Genomic DNA, 22,898 nt, shown 5'->3' on the forward strand with positions numbered 1-22,898 from the left:
GGGTTGACTCATTTGCAAACACCCTGATGCTGGGAAAGATTGAGGGCAGGAGGAGAAGGGGATGACAGAGGATGAGATGGTTGGATGGCATCACCAACTTGATGGACATGGGTTTGGGTGGACTCTGGGAGTTGGTGATGGACAGGGAGGCTGGTGTGCTACGGTTCATGGGGTCACAAAGAGTCGGACATGACTGAGCAACTGAACCAAAATGAACTGAACTTCTTTTCCTTACACAAACTGTACTTCTGTGCAATGAAATAGTTATTGAGAATATATTTCAGCTAATAAAATTTCTCTTTATAGAATTTCTTTATAGAATTATTTCAGTTAATAAAAGAGGAAGAAATATGGAATATCACCAACCTGCAACCCCCAATGGGATCTTAGATTTAGACAAAAATTATCAATTGGTACTGACCCTGCAAAAGCAGATAATGAGACAGTGTGAAGTACCTAACACCATCTGTGAAGGAATTCTGCCAAAAATGAAAAATATGAATCTGATCAAGGATCTATGTCTGTCAGGTATTTTAGGGGAAATAAAGAGGGAAAACCTTTGGGTGACATTAAATGGATGTAATCAGCAAAATTCAGATTATGTGAAATGTTCAGATTTCTTAAGGATAAAAGACTGAAAGGAGAGAAATAGAGATGAAGGGGAAATATATATGGTTTAAGGGACATAGCTGCCATTTGGAATATATGGGCCTTATTTGGATTTTATTTGAATAAATTATAAAAAAACAAAATAAACAAATTTTAAAAGGGAAACAGAGATTTTTTAACAGATACTTGATCATCTTCAGAAATTCTCTGTGTGCGTTAATGACATTGTGATTATATTTTTTAAGTATTGAGCATATATATAGCTTCTTTTTATACACACACATATGAAGCATTTAGTTCTTGCTTCAGAACTACCAGTAGGGATGGGGAAAAAGTGAGTAGAAATGAATTGAGAATCGTCAAAGCTGAGAGTTAGATAGAAGGGTTCATATATGATTTTTTTCTACTTTTGTTTATGCTTAAAATATTCCATTAGTAAAACTTTTAACAAGGGAAAAATAAGATAGAGATTATTGATATTCTTATACTCTGCTGCTCTCAAGTGAAGTGACAGACTCTACAGATTCTCTGAGTTGAAAGTGAAATTATAGGGAATCTAAGAGAAGAAGATGTATCAAGAAAACCATAAAAACAAAAACAAAAAAAAATGTAAAGTGAGATTTACTTACATTTTTCTGGCTGATAAATCAGGTTATAGTGCATCATATAAAGAGTTATCAGAGCCATAAGTGTGGACATAAAAGGAATAAGTAAAACCAGGGCCCAGGCCCCTGAGTGCTGGATATAAGATATTCCCAGAAAGACCACAGTTGCACTCAGGTTCATGATCCAATAAAACCTGGGAATCAGAAACAAAAATAAAATTGCCACTGTTCTTAATTCTTTTAATAAACATAAGCTCTAAAGTAGTAGTATATGAGCCAAACTAGATTTTGCAAATATTATTAGCTTTTTTTTCAAATTCCATCTTTAAAATTTTATAAAAATTTTCATTTCAAGGCTATTCTCCATTTATAGCTGTTACAAAACAGTGGCTCTACTCCCCATGTTGTACAAATACATCCTTGTAGGCTATCTTACATACAACAGTTTGTACCTCCCACTCCCCCAGCCTCTATATTCCCCTATCCCATAACCACTAGTTCATTCTCTCTATCTGTGAGTCTGTTTCTCTTTTGTCATATTCACTAGTTTGTTGCATTTTTTAGATTCTACATATAAGTGATATCAGACAGTATTTGTCTTTCTCTGACTTATTTCACTTAACAAAATACCCTCCAATTCCATCCTTGTTGCTGCAAATGGCAAAATTTCTTTCTTTTTTATGCCGAGTAGTATTCCATTGTATGTATATACCACATCTCCTTTATTCATTCATCTATTGATGGACACAGGCTGTTTCCATATGTTGGAAACTGTAAATAATGTTTCTATGAATATTGGGGTGCATGATTCTTTTCAAAATTAGTGGGTTTTTGTTTTGTTTTTTCAGATATATATACCCAGAAGTGGAATTGCTGGGTCATATGGTAGTTCTATTTTTGTTTTTTTGAGAAACCTCCATGCTGTTTTCCACAGTGGCTGTACCAATTTACATTCCCACCCCCAGTGCACAAGGGTTCCCTTTCTTCCACATCCCCACCAACATTTGTTATTTGTGTTCTGTTTGATGACAGATGTTCTGATGGGTGTGAAGTGATAGTAATATCTCATTGTAGTTTTGATTTGCATTTCCTTGATGATTAGACATGTTGAGCATCTTTTCATATGCCCGTTGGCCATCTGCATCTCTCTTTATTAGCTTTCTTTTTAAATACATACTTATTAAGTGGGGTCTGGTTGCTCACTGCTCAAAAGCCAATAAAGAGGCAAAGTTGGTAGGAAGGAAAAATTGGTTTGTTTTGGGTGCCAGCAACTAGGGCAGGGGGCTTCCCTGGTGGCTCAGTTGGTAAAGAATCCACTTGCAGTGCAGGAGACCCGGGTTTGATCCCTGGGTCAGGAAGATTACCTGGAGATGGAAATGGTAACCCACTCCAGTATTCTTGCCTGAGAAATCCCATAGACAGAGGAGCCTAGTGGGCTAAGTCCATGGGGTCACAATGAGTTGGACACGATAACCGGGGCAAGGGGAGAGCAGACTCCTGTCCAAAGGCTGACTCCCCTCCACTGACGATCAATGGGCAAGAGCTCTTATCAGCAGAGGAAGGGGGCTACATATAGAAACAGTACAGTGAGTCTGACGGCCATCTTGAAATTGGTCATATGGTGGTCTGACCAATGTCATCTTGTCAATTTAAGTTTTGAATATGTATGCACTCATGAAATGATCACCCCATTCAAAATCTTGAACATCTACTCTCCATAACTGACAGGAAAGTAATCAAATGTCAAGTACGGTCATGCCGAGTAAGCTGACTGACTATAAGCTACTAATAGTGATTTAGTTATCACCATGCAGGGGAGGTACAAAGTTAGAATCTTCTAGGACAATGGGATAGAGTCCCTTGGCTCTACCTCAGGGCATCTTTAATGCCTCTGCAAGCCGCACACTTGAACTGTGGCTGGTAGTAACAAAGAGAAGCTGGAGCTGCAAGCAATGTTATAGTCCTTTTTAATCTTTAAGAAACCCTGTTTCAAATGCTAAGTATTGCAGAGAAATCCAAGAGGACACCGTGAGACTCTTCAGTACACCACTGGGGAATGTAAACGGAATTACTCTAAAGAGGGTCAAGGAAAATTACAATTCTTCCAAGACTTACATCTTGTGAAATATAGTTATAAACCAAAGAATTATAGTGCTGAATATCTCTGTATAGGAAGAGATTTCACATAAAGTACTAAGTGTATTTTAACAAATGTCACCCGACCTATTTGATTGTGTAATTTTCTAAAAGAATTGCCTAGTACAATCACACTTTATATATGTCTTTGTTGATCCACGGACAGGACAAGCCATAGATAATTAAGGGTGAAATTATATATGTATCAACTGTAAAAAAAAAAATAAAAGAAATAAAAATCCACAGTCTTCAAATTCACCATTAAGACTCCTTTCATCTCATAGCTCACTAGCAAATTGAATATATAAAGCACCTCTCACACAGAAAGTCAGAGAGCAAAGCACTAAAGCAAAATAAATACCAGTGATTAAGGAAAATTGAAAGCAGCAGTAAAAATATGTTTCTTTAGTCCACTTTTAAACACAGACTGGGAACTGCAAATAATTGGGAGTATATATAAATGGTAATTTTTTTTTTTTTTTTTGGTCTTCATGATTCCACAGTGTTGAATACAAATAAAGGGGAAAAACCTTATTGCTGCAAAATTTAGCAAACCTTTTGGGATTAATAATTTTAAAATTCACCATAATTTATTTAGCAATAATTTTTAAAGTCACTCAAACGTTTTGTCATTTTTTAGAATGACCAATTTTGACATGCTTCAGACTTATTTTAAGTTATTATAAGAGACACAGTTTGAAATGGGCTTTCCATCCTACTTGAGAACATAATGAAAGAGGGGAGGAAAACTTCCAGGCATCCCAAGCCTTAGTGGACAATTTTAAGAGTTCAGAGAGAATATGTTATTCTTCATGGAATGATACTGAGATAATTCACCAGGATTATGGTGACTCTTCACCAGGATTTGTGGCTCTTCAGTGGGTTAAAATTGAACTGTTTAGAAGAGTCAGTGTAACACTGGGGCGCTGATTTCATGGTGGATGCGGTTGTCAGTCACTGCTCCTTCTAGCATAACCACTGGCCCATTCATTCAGTTCAGTTCAGTCGCTCAGTTGTGTCCAACTCTTTGCAACCCCATGAATCGCAGCACGCCAGGCCTCCCTGTCCATCACCAACTCCCGGAGTTTACCCAAACTCACGTCCATTGAGTCAGTGATGCCATCCTACCATCTCATCCTCTGTCGTCCCCTTCTCCTCCTGCCCTCAATCTTTCCCAGCATTAGGGTCTTTTCCAATGAGTCAGCTCTTTACATTTGGTGGCCAAAGTATTGGAGTTTCAGCTTCAACATCAGCCCTTTCAATGAATACCCAGGACTGATCTCCTTTAGGATGGACTGGTTGGATCTCCTTGCAGTCCAAGGGACTCTCAAGAGTCTTCTCCAACACCACAGCTCAAAAGCATCAATTCTTTGGCACTCAGCTTTCTTTATAGTCCAAAACTCTCACATCCATACATGACCACTGGAAAAACCATAGCCTTGACTAGATGGACCTTTGTTGGCAAAGTAACATCTCTGCTTTTTTTGAAGTACTTCAAATAATAATCTAGCTGACATGAACTTGGAGAAAGAGAGACCAGAGGAAGTTTTGCAGTTTCTACTTAAAATTATTGGATTATAATTGATTTATAGTGTTTGTGTTGGTTTCAAGTATACAGCATAGTGAATCAATTAAATAGTACATATATTCATTCTTTTTCAGATTCTTTTCCCACATGGTTATTACAGAATATTGAGCAGCATTCCTTGTGCTACACAATAGGTCCTTGTTGATTATCTATGATATAAATATAGTAGTGTGGGCTTCCCAGGTGGCTCAGTGTTAAAGGACCTGCCTGCCAATGCAGGATCCAGGTTCGAGCCTTGGTCAGGGAGATCCCTGGAGAAGGAAATGGCAAGCCACTCCAGTATTCTTGTTTGGGAAATGCCAAGGACAGAGGAGCCTGGAGAGTTACAGTACATGGGTTTGCAGAAGAGTAGGACATGACTGACCAGCTAAACAACAGTAATACAGTAGTATCTGTGTGTTCATCCCAAGTTCCTAATTTATCCCTCCCTGCTAAGTTTCCCCTCGTTAGCTGTAAATTTGTTTCCAAAATTAATGAGTCTGTTTTTGTTTTGTAAAGAAATTCATTTATATAATTTTTTTCTACTTTTCATCTGTAAGTATTTTTCAACAATGCTATTAAAGAAAAGACAGCTTAATAAAAGACGATCATTGATTTTGGTGGACAGGCAGCACGATTAAAGTAAAAGGTTTATTTTTAATCAAGAAATTCGGGGGAACGCTTCATCCTCTTTCTTTGCTGTCCCTGCCTCTCACTCTTCTAACTTGCTCTCATTCCCTTTCTGTCTTTATTTCCCTTTCTTCTCTCAACATCCCAATTTTAACAGTTGTTAATGTTGTTGAAGAGAAAACCAGGCCCAAAATAATATCACTTGGGCTAAAGTTCATGATATCAAACCTAGACTTAGATACATGACTTACTTGAAGTTTTGAGCCTCCCCAGAAATGTAATCAACCAGTCTGGAGTGTTCTGGTCAGCATCAGTAAAGTCATCTGTCTTGTGAACCTCTCCATCCCTCAGGAGAAAAAGCAGCAACCTATGTGGTATAACCCTTGCCATTCCCTTTCCAACACCCACCCAGAAGAAGATATACTGGCCCCAGAACAATGCTTTATTTTCTTTTGCTAATAGTTCTCTTGCCCCACCCTTCTTCCTACAAAAGCCTTCCATTTTGTACAATCCTTCAAAGTACTCTTTCGGTTGTTAGAAGAGATGCTCCCCAATTCATGAATGACCTAATAAATAAAGCCCACTATGTCTTCAAATTTACTCTGTTGCTTTCTTTTTTTTTTTTTTTAAAAAAAAAAAAGGTGTATCATTTTCTGAGTTCAAGATATTTGAACCACTGCATGTTTATTGATGACAATAAATCACTATTGATGCATCTACAGCTTAAAAGCCACCACACAGGCCTAAAGAAAAAGCAGGAAGCTGCAGTATCAGTAAGAAATGTAAGAGATTTCTTTCTTTTTTTTTCCTTTTCTCAATACTGTTTAGTTTGTCATTGCATGTTAGAGAGGAATTCTGAGTGTATTTTCTGAATGCTGACAATTTTGGCAAAGATAACAGAGGAGGTGCCTGTTGTTACTACGGTGAGTGGGCACATTTGTTAAACTTGGCTGGAGCCCAAGCAAATAGAATTTTGGAAGGTCTAGTGGTTTTTTAAAAAAACTGTTTACAAGCTATTCCTCACTATTCAACTTAGAAGATATTCTGAGTGCAAGCATGCCTTGAAGATATCAATATTATGGGTCTGGTTTCAGACCACTAAGATATAACAGGGGGCATGAAGTTTCTGGTGCAAAAACTTCTTGGTTTCCCAATGTATATAAAAGTTATGTTTACACTACGCATTAAACTATGCATTAAACATGCAATAGCATTATGCCTAAAAAAATAATGTGCTTACCTTAACTTAAAAATATTTTATTGTTAAATAATACTAACCATCATCTGAGCCTTGAGTGCACGGTGGTAGTAACATCAAGGGTCACTGATCACAGATCACCATAATAAATAAAATAATAATAATGAAGTTTACATACTGTGAGAATTATCAGATGCTTCAGAGACACAAAGTCAGCAAAGGCTGTTGGAAAAAATGGCACCAATAGACTTACTACACACAAGGTTGCATTAACTTGCAATTTGTAAATTTTATAAAATTTACAATTCATAAAAATTTATACATTTTTGAACTTAAAAATTCTATTCCCTGTGAAGCACAATAAAGCAAAGCAATAAAAAGAGTTATGTCCATGTTAATGAGTACTAATAAGAAATGAGTTCTAATAAGACTATGCCAAGAGCTGTTTTGATTTTGTTAGCTGAAATGGATCTTGTAAATTATGAATGACCTAATAAAGGTCATTTTACCATTGCAAAATTGTGTAATTTCATATTTTGTTTTTCTCCTCAAGGATTAGGTAGGATTTCTCAATCAGGTAGATTTCTGGAGTGGTAAAGAAAAACTGTTATGAATCATCAAAATTTTCTGAAGCATCTTGGTACAATATAAGTGCTTCCATCAGTGTTTAGCTCCATTTCTTTTCAAGAATCCAGACCACGCGTGAAGTTCTCTTTTCTTAAGTCTCTGGAACTGTTTTCAAAATTCTCAAGCACTTGGTAAAAATGCACATTCCCCAGCTACGCTCCCAGGAAATTCTGATCTGAGAAGTTGGAGGTAGGGACATGGGCAATGTTTTTTGTTTGTTTGTTTTGTTTTTTAATTAATTCTTATTGGCATATAGTTACTTTACAATGTTGTGTTAATTACTACTGTACGGCAAAATGAATCAACCATACACATACATGTACCCTCTCCCTTTTGAATTTCCTTCCCATTGAAGTCATCACACTGCATTAAGCAGAGTTATGGGAAACATTTTTTAACAAAATCCTCAAGTGGTTCTTAAAATCAGGCAACACTGCTTGAGAGCAGTGGTTCTCAAACCTAACTACTTAGGCAGCTTAAAAAAAAAAGCTTCGTCTCTGGTTCCCACCTCAAATTAACACAATCAGAATTTCTGGTGGCAGGGTCCAGGCATCAGTATTTTTAAGCTTTCCTGGACATCTAGGTTTGAGAATCACTTCTCTCAGACAATACTCTAATACTCCCTGGTGGCTTGGCTGGTAAAGAATACACCTGAAATGCAGGAGACCCAGGTTTGATCCCTGGGTTGGGAAGATGCCCTGGAGAAGGGAATGGCAACCCACTCCAGTATTCTTGCCTGGAGAATCCCATGGACAGTGGAGTCTGGTGGGCTACAGTCCATGGGGTTACAAAGAGTCAGACACAACTAAGTGACTAACTTTCACTTTCTGTCAGACAATATTTTAGTAAAATATTACAACAGGTTTGAAAAAAAGGCTGTGGGATAATAATTTTTTACCTCTAGTGTTTTCCTAAGATAAAAAATATTAAATCTGAGTAAGTATTTTAAATCAGAACACTTTAGTAGTAGACATATATTATGTAGAGTCAAACTGAGTACCAGATAATCAGAATTTCAGGGATGGAATAATTCAGTCTCTAGGCTTTTACAAGAAACTTACCAATATACTATTTGAACCTTTACAGCATGTAGAATTCACTCTGGTAACTGGTTCACAATAGCCTATGATATGCAGACGGGATGCAAATTATCAGGTGAAGTAAGTAGAGATATGAGTGAGTGAATGTTAGTCGCTCAATCATGTCTGACTGTTTGCGATCTCATAAACTGTAGCCCACCAGGCTTGTCTGTCCATGGAATTCTCCAGGCAAGAATACTGGAGTGGGTTGTTATTCTTCTCTAGGGATCTTCCAAACCCAGAGATCGAACCTGGGTCTCCTGCATTGTGGACAGATTCTTTATCATCTGAGCCACCAGGGAAACCCAAAGTAGAGATGTGAGGGAGCAAGATTTAAGTTTAACTGTGGTAGGATTTAAAATTACAGTCATGAACAGACTTATTATCCACCATTCAGTTTGCTTCCAGAAAAGATTCTGCACAGGTGTATTTATTTATATGACCTCCAGCATGGTAACTCTTAATTGTACACCTCAGAGTTTGGAAAATGCTGAAAGAGCCAGGTTCAGTTCTGGATGATGGCACAAGGAGAAGTTGGCAGATTATTATGCCTCTTGATTTCAGGGAGCTTAGCTTTATTCTTTCAATGAGGTACATATTTGAGGATGATCCAGTACCAGATGGTGATGTTGGCTGGGAGAGGTTTTCTCACCTACATTTGGCAGCTCCACTCGGAAGTGGTGCTTTCAATGTCTGAGACTTCCAGTCTCCACTATTTTCACATGATCATTGGGAAGCGTTAGGTGGTAGAGATGCAATGACACATCTCATTAAGGGTCCCGTAACTATGAACATCTGACATCTGTGCTGAAACCGGAACTGGATGCAACCTTCAAGTGGTTATGGATTCAAGTGGTATGTTGCTTTTTCAAAAGCCACTACTGAAATTCATTATATTAACCAGGCTTGTAATTTCTAGGGGCATTTCTGATTTGAAGAAATAAATGATAAATCAATAGACTGCTCATTTTAAAGATGACCTTCTCCTAAATAGCCTTCCTCTTTCCCAGAAGTTGGAAGATGACTTTAGCTGATTTGTCATTGAATAACACTGGTCCTAGCTACACTGATTTGAATACCTATAATGTGCCTTGGTACTTTGCGTAAAAACTCCACAACAGCCCTCCAAGGCATCCACATTCTGTGGTTGAGGGACCTGGGGCTTTGAGAGGTGAAGAAACTTGCCGAAAACCGTAAGATACCTAAGTGACACAGCCAGGTTCCTGCCAGCTGTCTGGCTGCCCAGCAAGGGTTCTATCCATCTTGCCACCAACCCCTGCAGTACGTACAAGAATAGAATGAACATTCATTTCTATAAACTGCAACAAGCAGCTGTTCATAAAAGTTTCCCCATAGTTTAGTATTTGAACTGAGAAAGAAAAAACAACCATCTTCAGCCTTCGAGGAGCTTATTATTTCTACAGTCTTTCATCATGTTAAAGAATAACACTCTATGATTCTTTATATCCCTTTCTCAGCGCCCTTAATTTTAAAAAATGTATGCATGATCCCTTTATCGGAGATTTTAATGAAATCAGAAAATAATAAGTAACCCAATCTAAAGGTGTTCATCTTAAATATGGCCTGGCTGCAGAAATTCATTTTCACCCCATCCCTCATCCCCCTTTCCAATGTCCTAAAGCACAAACCCATTGGGTGTCCCCTCCATTTCCCCGAGGAAATATTTCATTCATATAATGTCTCCTTTGTAATCAACGCTGAGAAATGTCACTTTGATTAAACACAACTCTGAATGACTAAGACCACAGTACAATAAATTCTCCAGAGCTATCTTTCAGAACAACTGATTGCTCTCTAGTCTTAATCCTCCAGAGTCTTATTTAATCAAAATGATGTTGCTAATTAAGGATTAAAACCTCCGAATAGAATAAAAAGAAAGATTTTTCTTTCTCCTTTGGGCAGGTCAAGGAGGCAGAATTTGCTGTAAGGAAGTAAAGAGTTCCTTCCACCTTTGGTAAAATAGCATTATTCTCTTTCATCTGGACTTAATCCAAAATAGGCCTGAGTGCTTTGTAATATTAATATAATATGGCAGGAGGGTGGGGAGAAGGAAAGGAAGGAAGAAAGAAAGACAGAAAGAAAAAAATGAACTGTCTCAGATAGCCACATGTAATAATACCTAAATAATATTTTTATAATTTTTTCATTTAATGCTTTAAATATGAGTTCTCTTTAGACATTTTGTCTGATGTTATTTCTGCTTTCCTTTTATCTATTGCTAACACTGGTGGAAAAGGCAATATTTTAGAAAAGTGTTGCTAGCTCATTTCACAGAGAAGAGGAAGAAAGACAACATATCTCAGATGTATCTGATATCCACTGATGAATGACAGTAACAACGAAGTTCTCTACTAAGTGTTGAACTACTTTTTCTTAAGATCAAAATTTCAATTTTTTCTTGAATTTGCATTTGATAATTAAAATTGGTTCTTTAGAAATCCATAACACTGTAAAAGAACTCACAGGGAGAGAAAGACTCATAGAAATGTGGTTTGATTTCTAGGGACTAGAAATTCTGTCAGGTGCTGGGGGTGAAGTAAATGTAAAATAGAGATGTTGGTTGATGCTTTAATGGATATTTAAGAAGTAAAATTCTTCTTCCATCCTTCTCATCTTCTTGCTGAATTTATAATCCCAGCTGAATTAGTCTATTACAATGTAGACATAACTAAGAAAAACAACATATTGATTACTTATTGATTAGTACTATGTGCCATGTTCTCTGCCAGCAATATACATATTATTACCTCTAAGAAAATCCAAGGAGAGGTATTATGATAACCCTTCAGAAATGGTTAAACTCATAAAGAATAAATGGCATGACTAAGATCAGGCAATTGTGTAGAGCTGAGATTTCCACCAAGGCCTGTTTGGCTCCAAAACCATCTTCTATTCAATATGACACACCATCTCACACTTGTTTATGTGGAGGACAAATTCATCAATGTGTTTCAAAAAGGTGCCGGTAAGCTGTATTGGTCTATACCTGACTCATAGGCCCCCAGGACTACTGGCTTAATCACTGTCACAGGTATCTCACTGTCACCCAGCCCAATCAATGGCAAAGACTGAATGACTGCCATCAAAAGGGAACCAGAGAGCAAACAGTGAGAAATGCACAAAGGGAAAAGGATGTCATAAGCCTGTTTTCTCTCCTAGCTAGCGCTACTTACCAGTTAAAAAGGGATGTTCGTTTCTGGGATCCACACTCCTGAAGGCTGTAAGCACCCAATGGATAGACTATAGCTCTGATTCCTCCTGTGCCGAAACAGACAGCCAACAGTGCTACGTGAAATAGCCTCCTGTGCTCTTTTCTGGGTACGTTGTTAATCAGATGGTGAGTGCCTATGTAGAAATCCTCCAAGGGAAAGGCAGCCACAGATAATAAAGCAGAGCCTGTAAATGGAGAAAAAGATAAATAAATATGCATAGACCACTGACTCACCAAAGCACACCAGAAATAAAGTTTTTCTGCTGAATGTAGCCTCGTCTTGTGACAATCTTGTTAAAATATTAATCATGGCAATTCTGGAGGTAATATAATTTTCCTAAAAGTAAATATTTCCCTCAATATGTGTTTTTAATGAATCCAGAGTCCTAGTTTATTTTTCCCTCAAACTCAAACCACCTCTAAGAATGCATAAACAAATCATGTCCATTTTGGAGGAATTTTTTATTTTGTATTGGGGTATAACCGATTAACAATGTTGTGATAATTTTAGGTGAATAGCAAAGGGACTCAGCCATACATATACACACACTGCTATGTTTAAAATAGATAATCAACAAAGACCTGTTGTACAGCACATGGAACTCTGTTCAGGGTTATGTGGCAGCCTGGATGGGAGAAAGATTTTTGGGAGAACAAATCAAGTCCATTTTAACAAAATTAAAACAATTCAGAAACACTTGATGTGAGATACTAAAGATGTCTGCACTCCCACCCCTCAAAGAAAACCACCTTTCACAAGGGTTATTTGTTCTTAGTCAATAGAGAAAACACTATGATCTTGGGCAACTCAGAAGCCTGTTGAAGAAAACTTTTTTGGGTTTTTTATTTTTTAGCATGAATTGCTTATATTTTTCTTTTTAAAATTTTTTATTGGAGTATAGTTACTTTACAATATTGTGTTAGTTTCCACTGTATAGCAAAGTGAATCAGCTCTATGTATACATATACATATATTTCATGTTTTTTGGATTTCCAAATGTCCATCAACAGAGGAACAGATAAAGAACATGTGGTACATATATACAATGGAGTATTACTCAGCCATAAAAAGGAATGAAATTGGGTCATTTGTAGAGGCATGTATGAACCCAGAGACTATCATACAGGGTGAAGTAAGTCAGAAAGAGAAAAACAAATAACACATATCAACACATATATGTGGAATCTAGAAAAATGATATAGATGATCTTATCTGCAAAGGTGATTGGCACTGATGTATGTGTACACTACTATGTAGTCTGTTACCAAGTAAAAAAGAGTAAATCATGCTTAAATGCCTCCTCATCAGAAAATAGTCCCTGATACAGAAGAGCAGCCTTGTCACTATCTAGTCTGTCCTGTCCACTTCCCCAGCTTTATTTTTCATCATTGTACATTGCTGCTGCTGTTGCTTCTACTGAGTCACTTCAGTCCTGTCTGACTCTGTGCGACCCCACAGACGGCAGCCCATCAGGCTCCCTCATCCCTGGCATTCTCCAGGCAAGAACACTGGAGTGGGTCCACTGTACATTACCACCCAACAAAATAGCTATTTCTTGATTTTCTCATGTCCCATTTGAGAAAGTTAGCTTCATAAGCAGAGACTGCCTTCTTCTCTGTTACATTCCAAAACCTGGAACGATGCCTAGTAGTCAACGAGAAACATTTGTGGAATGGTGAATGAATATTTGCCATGCAGTGACTTAGTTCATGTTTCACAGAACTGAAGCAGTTTCCAAGTTTGAATCACACTCTGATTGATTCAGTGACTGGTACTTGACCATCTGATGGAAATGTGCACAGGCTGAATACCTGCTACCCATCACTTCCTCATCATCTTCCCCATCGCCCAAAACTGCATTTCTGCTGCACTGGTTGGTTTTGATGAACTACCTTCCTAAGTTCCTCAACTCAGAACCTGGAGTTAATTTCTGTCCTTCCATCATATTTGTGCCCTTATTTTGTTAATGAGTTTTTTTTTAATGGTTTTATGTTCTTTCCTGGATTGATACTTCTCCATCACCTAGACCAGTGTCCTGAGATTTTCTGTTCTCTCTCTAACCTCTCACTGTGATTGCTTATTGAAAGATTTCCCAAATGTGTTCATCTCATCTTCAGTAACTTCTTTGTGTCTAGAAAACCACCTTGAACTTCACAGTCTAAATTTCTAGACTGTTCACCAACTTGGTCTCTATACCTTATCAAACAAACTTGACATTTTCCCAACATTGCTTGCAATCACTTCGCTTCCCAAATTTTAAGGATATATTTCTTTCTTTGCTATGTAAAGTAGCACAGGTAGTGTTAAATTCACTCATTTTTTTAGCAGGTAACCATAGCTCATAACATGGAAATCATGTATTCTAATGCAATCTTAATTACTATATGACTAATTAAAAGACCTTTTTCATGAAAATGTTTCTCAGTTATTCTACATGAACTTCAAAACACCTTTTTAGCACATTTCATTTTAATTGTGAAGCAAATGAACGTCACATTTCACATAGAATTTGTCACAAATTTGGGCTTGTGATAGAAAGGGGGAAAAAGAGGGCATTCTACAGAAGACAGACATTTGAAGAGATAATTAATATAAAATATAATCACTGCAATGATAAAGGTATCAAAGCAACTTCTAACACACACATAGAGACACACACACACATACATACATCCTTACGAGTATCTCTCAAATTATACAGAGAATAAAATAAATTGAAACAACATTCTAGGCTCATTTATTACACTTTATGCTAAAAACAAGGTAGGAATAACATAAATCGAACATTCGAATAAAAATCCACTAAAATAAGTTGTAAAACAATCCAGTCAGAAGTGGACACTCACCTAGAAAATGCAGAAATAAGCAAATATGGACCAGTTTGTTTCTTCCTAGGCAGACATCAGCAAGCCAACCTGCAAACACCCGGGTAAGGATTGACGCTCCAATAAAACACAGGTTCAAAATGGCGGCCTGGTAATTGCGATTACCAAGCTTGACAATACAGAAGGGAATCATATTGCAGACGACTTCGAAGAAAACGAACCTCTCACACAGCTCTGCTAGAAGCAAACAGATTCCAACCTGAATTTTTTGCACAGAGTATGAGGAGAACAAATAACCAATATGTCTTATGGTTTTCTCCTTCTCGATGCTGTGATTTAAGGGTACCCTCTCATCGGTGTTTTTAAAGCCTGTAACAGACATGACTACCCTCCTTGAATACTATTTACCTTAGTGGTTTGAACTTGGTGATTTTTGCCCCCATCCCTCTAATGAAAAAATAAATAAGATCTTTGCTTTGAATTTCACAACTCCAAGTTGTGAAAGTTTCCTAAGGCTTTTTTTTGCACGTTAATGTTCATTTTGATGATCCAAGAGAACATGAAAAGAGACATGAGTAGTTAAACCATGGTGCTCAGTGTGGCCAAATCTGATTTGTTTGTCTAATTACTTAGGGGCTAAATTAGGCTTTTCCTCCAAAATTTATATTGAATTACATGAATCCAGTTGCAAACACGTGGAAACTCATCTGCCTCAGGCTGATAAAGGTTTAAATACGGAGGCAGAAGGAGCAGTTTTTCAGGAGAATTTGAGCACTAGATCAAGAAATAATTTGAGCCTAATAATTTCTGATACTTTAATTAAAACAAGCCAGAACAGTACCTAGAGATAAAGCGCGAAAGGAAATCTGTTTGGAGGGGGCAGGATACCTTATCATTATTACATTTCTTGTTATTTTTGGTTGGAATTCTGATAAGAAAGCTAATTAGGTAACAAAAGTGCTAGTACATTTAGGTAACAAGCAGAGTTTGCAAGAAAGTAATTTAAGTGCACTAATGAAAGGAGAAATTTTTACACAAAAACCCTGTTTCTTTAAGTTGACCCCATGCTTGTAGAACAGCCTCTTAGAGGAAATCAGAATGAAAAGGTGCTATTTGATTCATTATTAGTCAGCAAGAGGGGTATGGCAGCTATTCTACACGTGCTTTGGGGAATGTCGACTCTGGTATCACCCTGACCCTCCAGCTGGGTGAATGGATGTTAACATTCTATTTTGGAAAGCAGAAGAGCACAAATTAAGCTAAAAAAGCAGCAGTGAAAAGAGAACATTTTAACAGTTAGGAGTTAGTTTAGCAGGAGGACATAGGAAGACAAGGGAATAGAATTATTGGGTCAAAGTCATAATAATTCAAAACATAGGGGGTGAGTACAGGAATGTTATTTTCATGTTGGAGTCGAAAGCAGAAGACTGACAAAGACTTTTGACAGTGATTCTTTGACCTGAGAGATTGGGTGCAAAACACTTTGTGTTGACCTCCTCTAAGAGTCTCATTGGAATGGTGGGCACCAGCTCAGCACTACTTTCCCCACTTTGGTTAACAATGCCCTGTTTTTCCTTTGTGTGGAGTGATCATGCAATTTCTTATCCAAACTTACACATGTTTGTGAGCAAAATTGATGCTATTTATAGTTATTCCTGGAAAACAGGTACACATTGGGATTGTCTAGGGCAAACGCCAATGTGTGGTTCTCCTATCTTTGAGGAATGACTTCTTTCTATTCCACGAGATCCTGGTGGGACTTTCTTCTGGCCAAGGGACATCAGCACATGGTCTAAGATGGTCCTTTAGCTGTTTCTCCACAGGGAATTTTAGTCATAAGTGAACTGATAAGATTAGACCTGGTGGAAGCGGAGTCTGATAGTACTACCCAATAGGGATTGTCCATATGCCCCTGATGGAGAGTTCTGGTTCATATTCTTCAGGAGGACATGGTTAGTTTTTCCTTCTGTAAAGGACTCAATTTCTTTTCTTAAGAAAAATCTTTATTGAATTGTTATGATACTGCTTCTGTTTTATGCCTTGGTTCTTTGGAATGCCATGTGGGGTATTAGCACCCTGACCAGGACTTGAATCCACACCCCCTGCACTGAAGGCAAAGTCTTAACCACTGGACCACCAGGGAAGTCCCAGGACTCAATTTACAATCAATTTTGGTTTAAATTAGCCTCTTTTGATTTCTGTGGCTTAAAAAGAACCCTCAGTGATACTGTTGTCTTTTTTTTTTTTCCCATCCCAAATGGAAGGGAAAGATGGTCCCCAGCCACTGGTTGATATATTAATATTTAGCCAGTACCTGACAAAGAACTCCTGCAGTGTGATTTCACAAGCAGGGTAGCACCGCCTCTTACCGGGGCCTGGTGATGATTGTGTTTGAATTCTTTGGCTCCTCTTGCCAGAGAATTGCATTCTTTGCCCATTCTTTGTCCTTGCATTCTTGCCCAAGGACATGACTCAGGTGGTGGGAACCTGTCACCAGGGGATGGTTACCAGGCAGTGTGCAGTGTGTGCTCTGTCGCTAAGTCATGTGTGACTCTTGGCGACCCCATGGACGGTAGCCCACCAGACTCCTCAGTCCATGGGATTCTCCAGGTAAGAACCCTGGAGGTGGTTGCCATTACTTCTCCAGAGGATCTTCCTAACCCAAGGATTGAATCCTTGTCTCCTGCATTGGCAGGTGGATTATTTACCATGGAACCACCTGGGCTTCCTCAAATCAACAGTATTTGCTGAGTAGGGTTGAAACAATAGGAAAGCACTTCTCAATACTGAGCTCAGAATGAACTTAAAGGACAAGTCCCAACTCCACTTGAGAATAACACTTGGCGGGAAATACTGAATACTATTGTTATGAGTACACTTGAGTCCTTAAGTGGGAACTTACGCATACTTTAGCTTTATACACCCTCTCCTAACACCAACACTCTCAGGCTTGTTTTCTGTCCTTCTCCTTCCATGCCACCCTTAACAAAGTGACATTTTCCCCCATTATAGAGATAGGTATGAACATTAGATACAATTTGGAAAATGTCTAAAAATAGAAGAAAAAAAAAGTGAATCTTTTTGAAGCATTTCCTTTGATGTTGTCCCCTCATGGCTAGTTTTTATTAGCAAGCTTTAAATATTTCAATTGTATAATTGTATACAATTACTGTATAATATGTTTTCTACTCCTTTTGTAGGTAATGTTATAAGCAGTTTAACATGCCATTGTGAACTCCTTGTAAACATGAATTTTTATGGTTGCGTTAATAGACAGATACATGACTCACTTAACTATTCCTCCATTTTGGGTTAGTTACATTTGTCTCAGGTCAGTTACATCAATCTTTCTTTAACTTTGGACCATGAACCCACATTTAAAAGAAAAAGCACGTTTATTAGCAAAAATTTAATGAATATTTGTGCATAAAAGTTCTCATTCCTTGATTACAACCTTAGGCTAATTTCTCAGAAATAACACCACTGGGTTATTAAAGTGTGGGAAAGATTTTAGGCATCTTAATACTTAATGTCAAATTATAATACAAGCCAGACATGTTTTACAATTAAGGAACCTGTATCATTTTTGGAATGTAAAAATTTACTTATCATATTTAATAGAGGAAATTTATTATAATACACACTTATTATAGATATTTATATTATATATTTATAATATACATTCTACATATAATACATATTTAATATATCTTATCTCATAGAGGAAATTAGTCAAAGGCCTATTTGATAACCTAATGACTACCCATGATTTTTACTGAGCACCCAGAGCCTGAGTGTATCAGATTCCACAAGGGTTTCATTGGAAATGTACCAGAAATGTAGGCCCTACTTTTAAAGAGAATATTTTTAACAATGCAGGGTTAAAAAGCATTTCTATAAAATATCCCCAAGTTTTGATTATAAATTCTGAGAAAGCTGTACTGTCTTTCAAAATGATTTTACAGTATGTTGGTGTAATAATTTCAAATTTGATATGTACTTATGGAATAATTTTTCATAAGTCCTCTCTAAGCATTTAAACTTTTTTTAATTGAAGGATAATTGCTTTACAGTGTTGTGTTAGAATAAGCATTTTTAAGGGAATGGTGGGAATGTAAATTGGTACAACCATTATGGAGGACAGTACAAAGTTGGGTTTAAAAAACTAAGAATAAACCTATCACATGACTCACCGATCCTACTACTGGGTATATACCCTGAGAAAACCATAATTCAAAAAGACACATGTACCCCCAATGTTCATAGAAGTACTATTTACAGTAACCAAGACATGGAAGCAAACTAAATGTTCATTGACAGATGAATAAATAAAGCTGTGATATATATATGCATGTGTGGGTGCTAAGTTGCTTCTGTCATGTCTAACTTTTTGAGACTCTATGGACTATAGCCCACCAGGCTCCTCTGTCCAGGGGAATCTCCAGGCAAGAATACTGGAGTGGGTTGCCATGCCCTCCTCCAAGGGATCTTCCTGGTCCAGGAATGGGACCCAAGTCTCTTGTATCTCCTGCATTGGCAGATCGGTTGTTTATCAACAGTGCCACCTGGAAAGCCACATATATATCTATTTTGTATATATAAAATACACACACACACACACAGTGAAATACTACTTGGCCATAAAAAACAAAAATAATGCCTTTTGAAGCCATATGAATGCAACCAGAGATTATCATACTAAGTGAAGTAAGTCTGAGAGAAGGACAAATACCATATGATATCTCTCATATGTGGAATCTAAAATATGATACAAATGAACTTATTTATAAGACAGAAACAGATTCATAGACATAAAAAACAATTTATGGTTGCCAAAGGGCAAAGAAAGAGGGGTAAATTAGGTGTTTTGGATTAGCAAATACAAACTGCTGCTGCTGCTGAGTCACTTCAGTCGTGTCCGACTCTGTGCGACCCCATAGACAACAGCCCACCAGGCTTCTCTGTCCCTGGGATTCTCTAGGCAAGAACACTGGAGTGGGTTGCCATTTCCTTCTCCAATGCATGAAAGTGAAAAGTGAAAGTGAAGTCGCTCAGTCGTGTCTGACTCTTAGCAACCCCATGGACCGCAGCCTACCAGGCTCCTCCATCCATGGGATTTTCCAGGCAAGAGTACTGGAGTGGGGTGCCATTGCTTTCTCCAGAAGATACAAACTACTATATATAAAATAAATAAACAACAAGGTCCTACTGCATAGCACAAGGAACTATATTTAATATTCTTTAATAAACCATAACAGAAAAGAATAAGAAAAAGAGTATATATATAAAGGTATAACTGAATCACTTTGCTGTACACCAGAAATGGATACAGCGTTGCGAATCACCTATGCTTCAATAAAAAATACTCCTTTGATTCTCAAAGATAGTTTTCTCTGTGTTCTTAAGACACTGTGCACATCTGTCTTAAAAAATAGTTTTTAATTAGTTTGCATTTTCTTCACTGACCATGTGTTGAGAATAGGGGCAGTTTCATGTTTATCTTTATACCTCACTGCCTAGAACAGTGCATGGAATGTTATTTCACTTTGTGTCTAGTGGCTAAGAGTGAGTGTGACATCGCAGACAGAAATAGCATTTACTCATGTGGAGTTCTACAAGAAGTGCTGCTTATTTATTTGTTTTTTAAAATCTGCTACCAGAGCTTGACTCCAGTAATTGGGCAGAATCCACTTGATGTCTATATATGAATCCATGACTAGTTGACTTCCTGAGTGAATAAATGAAAAAACAGTGTAAGATGAGATATTCTTAAGATGTTTTGAAGAAAACAAAGGCATTGTTATGCACCTAGTGAACCCTATCTGACCACTACCAATATTTATTAAGCACCGAGTAGCTACCAGGCCCTGGGGAGCCCGTGATGACAAAATAGCAAACTTGGCTGGATAGGGATAACCATACAGTGAGGAATATCAACAACTAAGCAAGAACTACACTCCAGAGAGTTATGTGTTGTGGTGGAGGAAGAAGAGAGTGCAGTAGAGCTTATAGCAGCGCTAGCTGTCGGGGAGCAGGGTGGCGGTATATATATACATATGGTTGATTCACTTTTCTCTACAGCAGAAACTAACAACATTGTAAAGCAATTACACTCCAAAAAAAAACAAAGTCCACAGAAAAATTTCCATGGAAGTGATCCCTATGCTTGAATCCCCTGTGTGCATGCTCTGTCACTTCAGTTGGGTCCAACTCTTTATGACTCTCTGTACTGTAGCCTGCCAGGCTCCTCTGTCCATGGGATTCTCCAGGCAAGAATACTGGAGTGGATTGCTATTTCCTCCTCCAGGGGATCATCCCAATTCAGGGATCCAACCCGTGTCTCCTGTGTCTCTTGCCTTGTGGGTGAATTCTTTACCACTACCACCATCTGGGAAGTCCTTGAATCCCTTAGAAGGATACAATTCACCCTTGGGAAAATGTATAAGATGAGGCTGGTTCCTAACAGAGGGCATGCTCTCCATAATACAGATCACTTTACTTTTTTTAAAATTAATTTTTACTGGAGTATAGTTGATTTATAAGGTTGTGTTACTTTTAGCTGTGCAGCAAAGTGAATCAGTTGTACCTGTGTATGTATATATTCACTCTTCTTTAGATTCTTTTCCCATACAGGTCATTACAAAGCATTGAGTAGAGTTCCTTGTGCTACACAGTAGGTCCTTGTTAGTTATATATTTTATATTTATTAATAGTAGTTTGTATATGTCAATCACAATCTCCCCATTTTCTTCACTGACCATGTGTTGAGAATAGGGGCAGTTTCAGGTTTATCTTTATACCTTTTTTCCTAGAACAGTGCCTGGAATATTATTTCAGTTTGTGTCTAGTGGCTGAGAGTGGAAAAAGAGTCCCCTCTCCCTTTTTCCCCTTGGTAATCTAAGTTTGCTTTTTACATATGTGACTCTATTTTTGTTTTGTAAATAAGTTTATTTGTACTATTTTTTTAGATTCCACATATGTGATACATGATATTTATCTTTCCCTGTCTGACTTACCTCACTCAGTATGACAATCTCTGGGTCCATTTTTGATGCTGCAAATGGCATTATTTCATTCTTATTTTATGACTGAGGAATATTCCATTGTATATATGTACCACATCTTCTTTATCCATTCATTCATTGATGGACATTTAGGTTGCTTCCATGTCTTGGCTATTGTAAATAGTGCTGCAGTGAACATCGGGGTGCATGTATCTTTTTGAATTATGGTTTTCTCAAGGTATATGCCCAGGAGTGGGATTGCTGGATCATAGAATAGCTCTGTTTTTAGTTTTTTAAGGATTCAAAAGGCTTAGATTGGGGAGCTCCAAGGTCGGGGAGAAAAGAGTCAGGAAGCTAAGAGATAAGAAAAAAATGAGATCATAAATGGTTTTATAATATTGAATTTGAACTGGGTCTTGAAGTCATCCCTCTTTTATATGTTGAACCCATTGAATAGAACAAATTTCTACAATAAAGCAGGATACAAAAGACGAAAATCTTTCATACCAAATCATTTTTTTCCCACTCACGATCAGAAGTATGGACCCCAGTTAAGAGGTATTGACAAAACTCAGTAATTCTAACTACTTCTTTTTCTACTACCACTGCCTAGAATACTAGCATAGTAATCTAGGCAAGAATGAATGAAAAAAAGAAGTGCCAGGATTTGCTAGAAAATTGAAGGTAAAATCTTTAGTACTAATTGGATATGTGTCATGATGAAGTAAGAGTGTCAAGAATGATGAGTCCATTACACTGCAGACATTGATGTGGATAGCGGTATTGTTCAACATTAAGGAACAGAAAGAAAGTGAAGTGAAATAGAAAGTGGCTCAGGCATGTCCGACTCTTTGCAGCCTCATGGACTATATAGTCCGTGGAATTCTCCAGGCCAGAATACTGGTGTGGATAGCCTTTCCCTTCTCCAGGGGATCTTCCCAACCCAGGGATGGGACCAGGTCTCCCGCATTGCAGGCAGATTCTTTACCAGCTGAGCCACAAGGGAAGCCCAAGAATACTGGAGCCTATCCCTTCTTCAGCGGGTCTTCCTGACACGGGAATCGAACCAGGGTCTCCTGCATTGCAGGCAAATTCTTTGCCAACTGAGCTATCAGGGAAGGCCACTAAGGAACAGAGCTGGAGTCAAACTATCTTTACCATTTAACATATTGGGGCACCTGCAGAGTATCCAATCGATGATGACAGAGGGAAATGGAGTTCCCTTTGTGTGTATGTGGGAAGAGTTACTTCCTGCTTTGAGTGGAAGTGAAACATAACCCCAATGACATTTTCTGTAATGACGCTAAATATTCCAAGGCAAATTATTTCAGAACATTGTTGTTTAATCACCTCTACTGAATAATACGTGTATTTCATGGGAATTT

General features: G+C 37.7%; 1 protein-coding gene across 1 annotated transcript in view; it reads right to left on the reverse strand.

Annotated features, from left to right (window-relative positions):
• Window positions 1-14,891, reverse strand: part of SLC15A5 (solute carrier family 15 member 5) — an 88,680-nt gene extending 73,789 nt beyond the window's left edge. The window contains exons 1-3 of the mRNA XM_070454179.1: window positions 14,531-14,891; window positions 11,646-11,868; window positions 1,239-1,408 (exon numbers count right to left, since the gene is read on the reverse strand). Coding sequence (XP_070310280.1) covers window positions 1,239-1,408; window positions 11,646-11,868; window positions 14,531-14,891 — 754 coding nt within the window. The remainder of the gene's footprint in view (window positions 1-1,238; window positions 1,409-11,645; window positions 11,869-14,530) is intronic.
• Between the last annotated feature and the right edge of the window lie 8,007 nt (window positions 14,892-22,898).

The sequence above is a fragment of the Odocoileus virginianus genome, chromosome 23 (assembly GCF_023699985.2).
Source record: "Odocoileus virginianus isolate 20LAN1187 ecotype Illinois chromosome 23, Ovbor_1.2, whole genome shotgun sequence".
In the NCBI taxonomy this organism is placed as follows: Eukaryota; Metazoa; Chordata; class Mammalia; order Artiodactyla; family Cervidae; genus Odocoileus; species Odocoileus virginianus.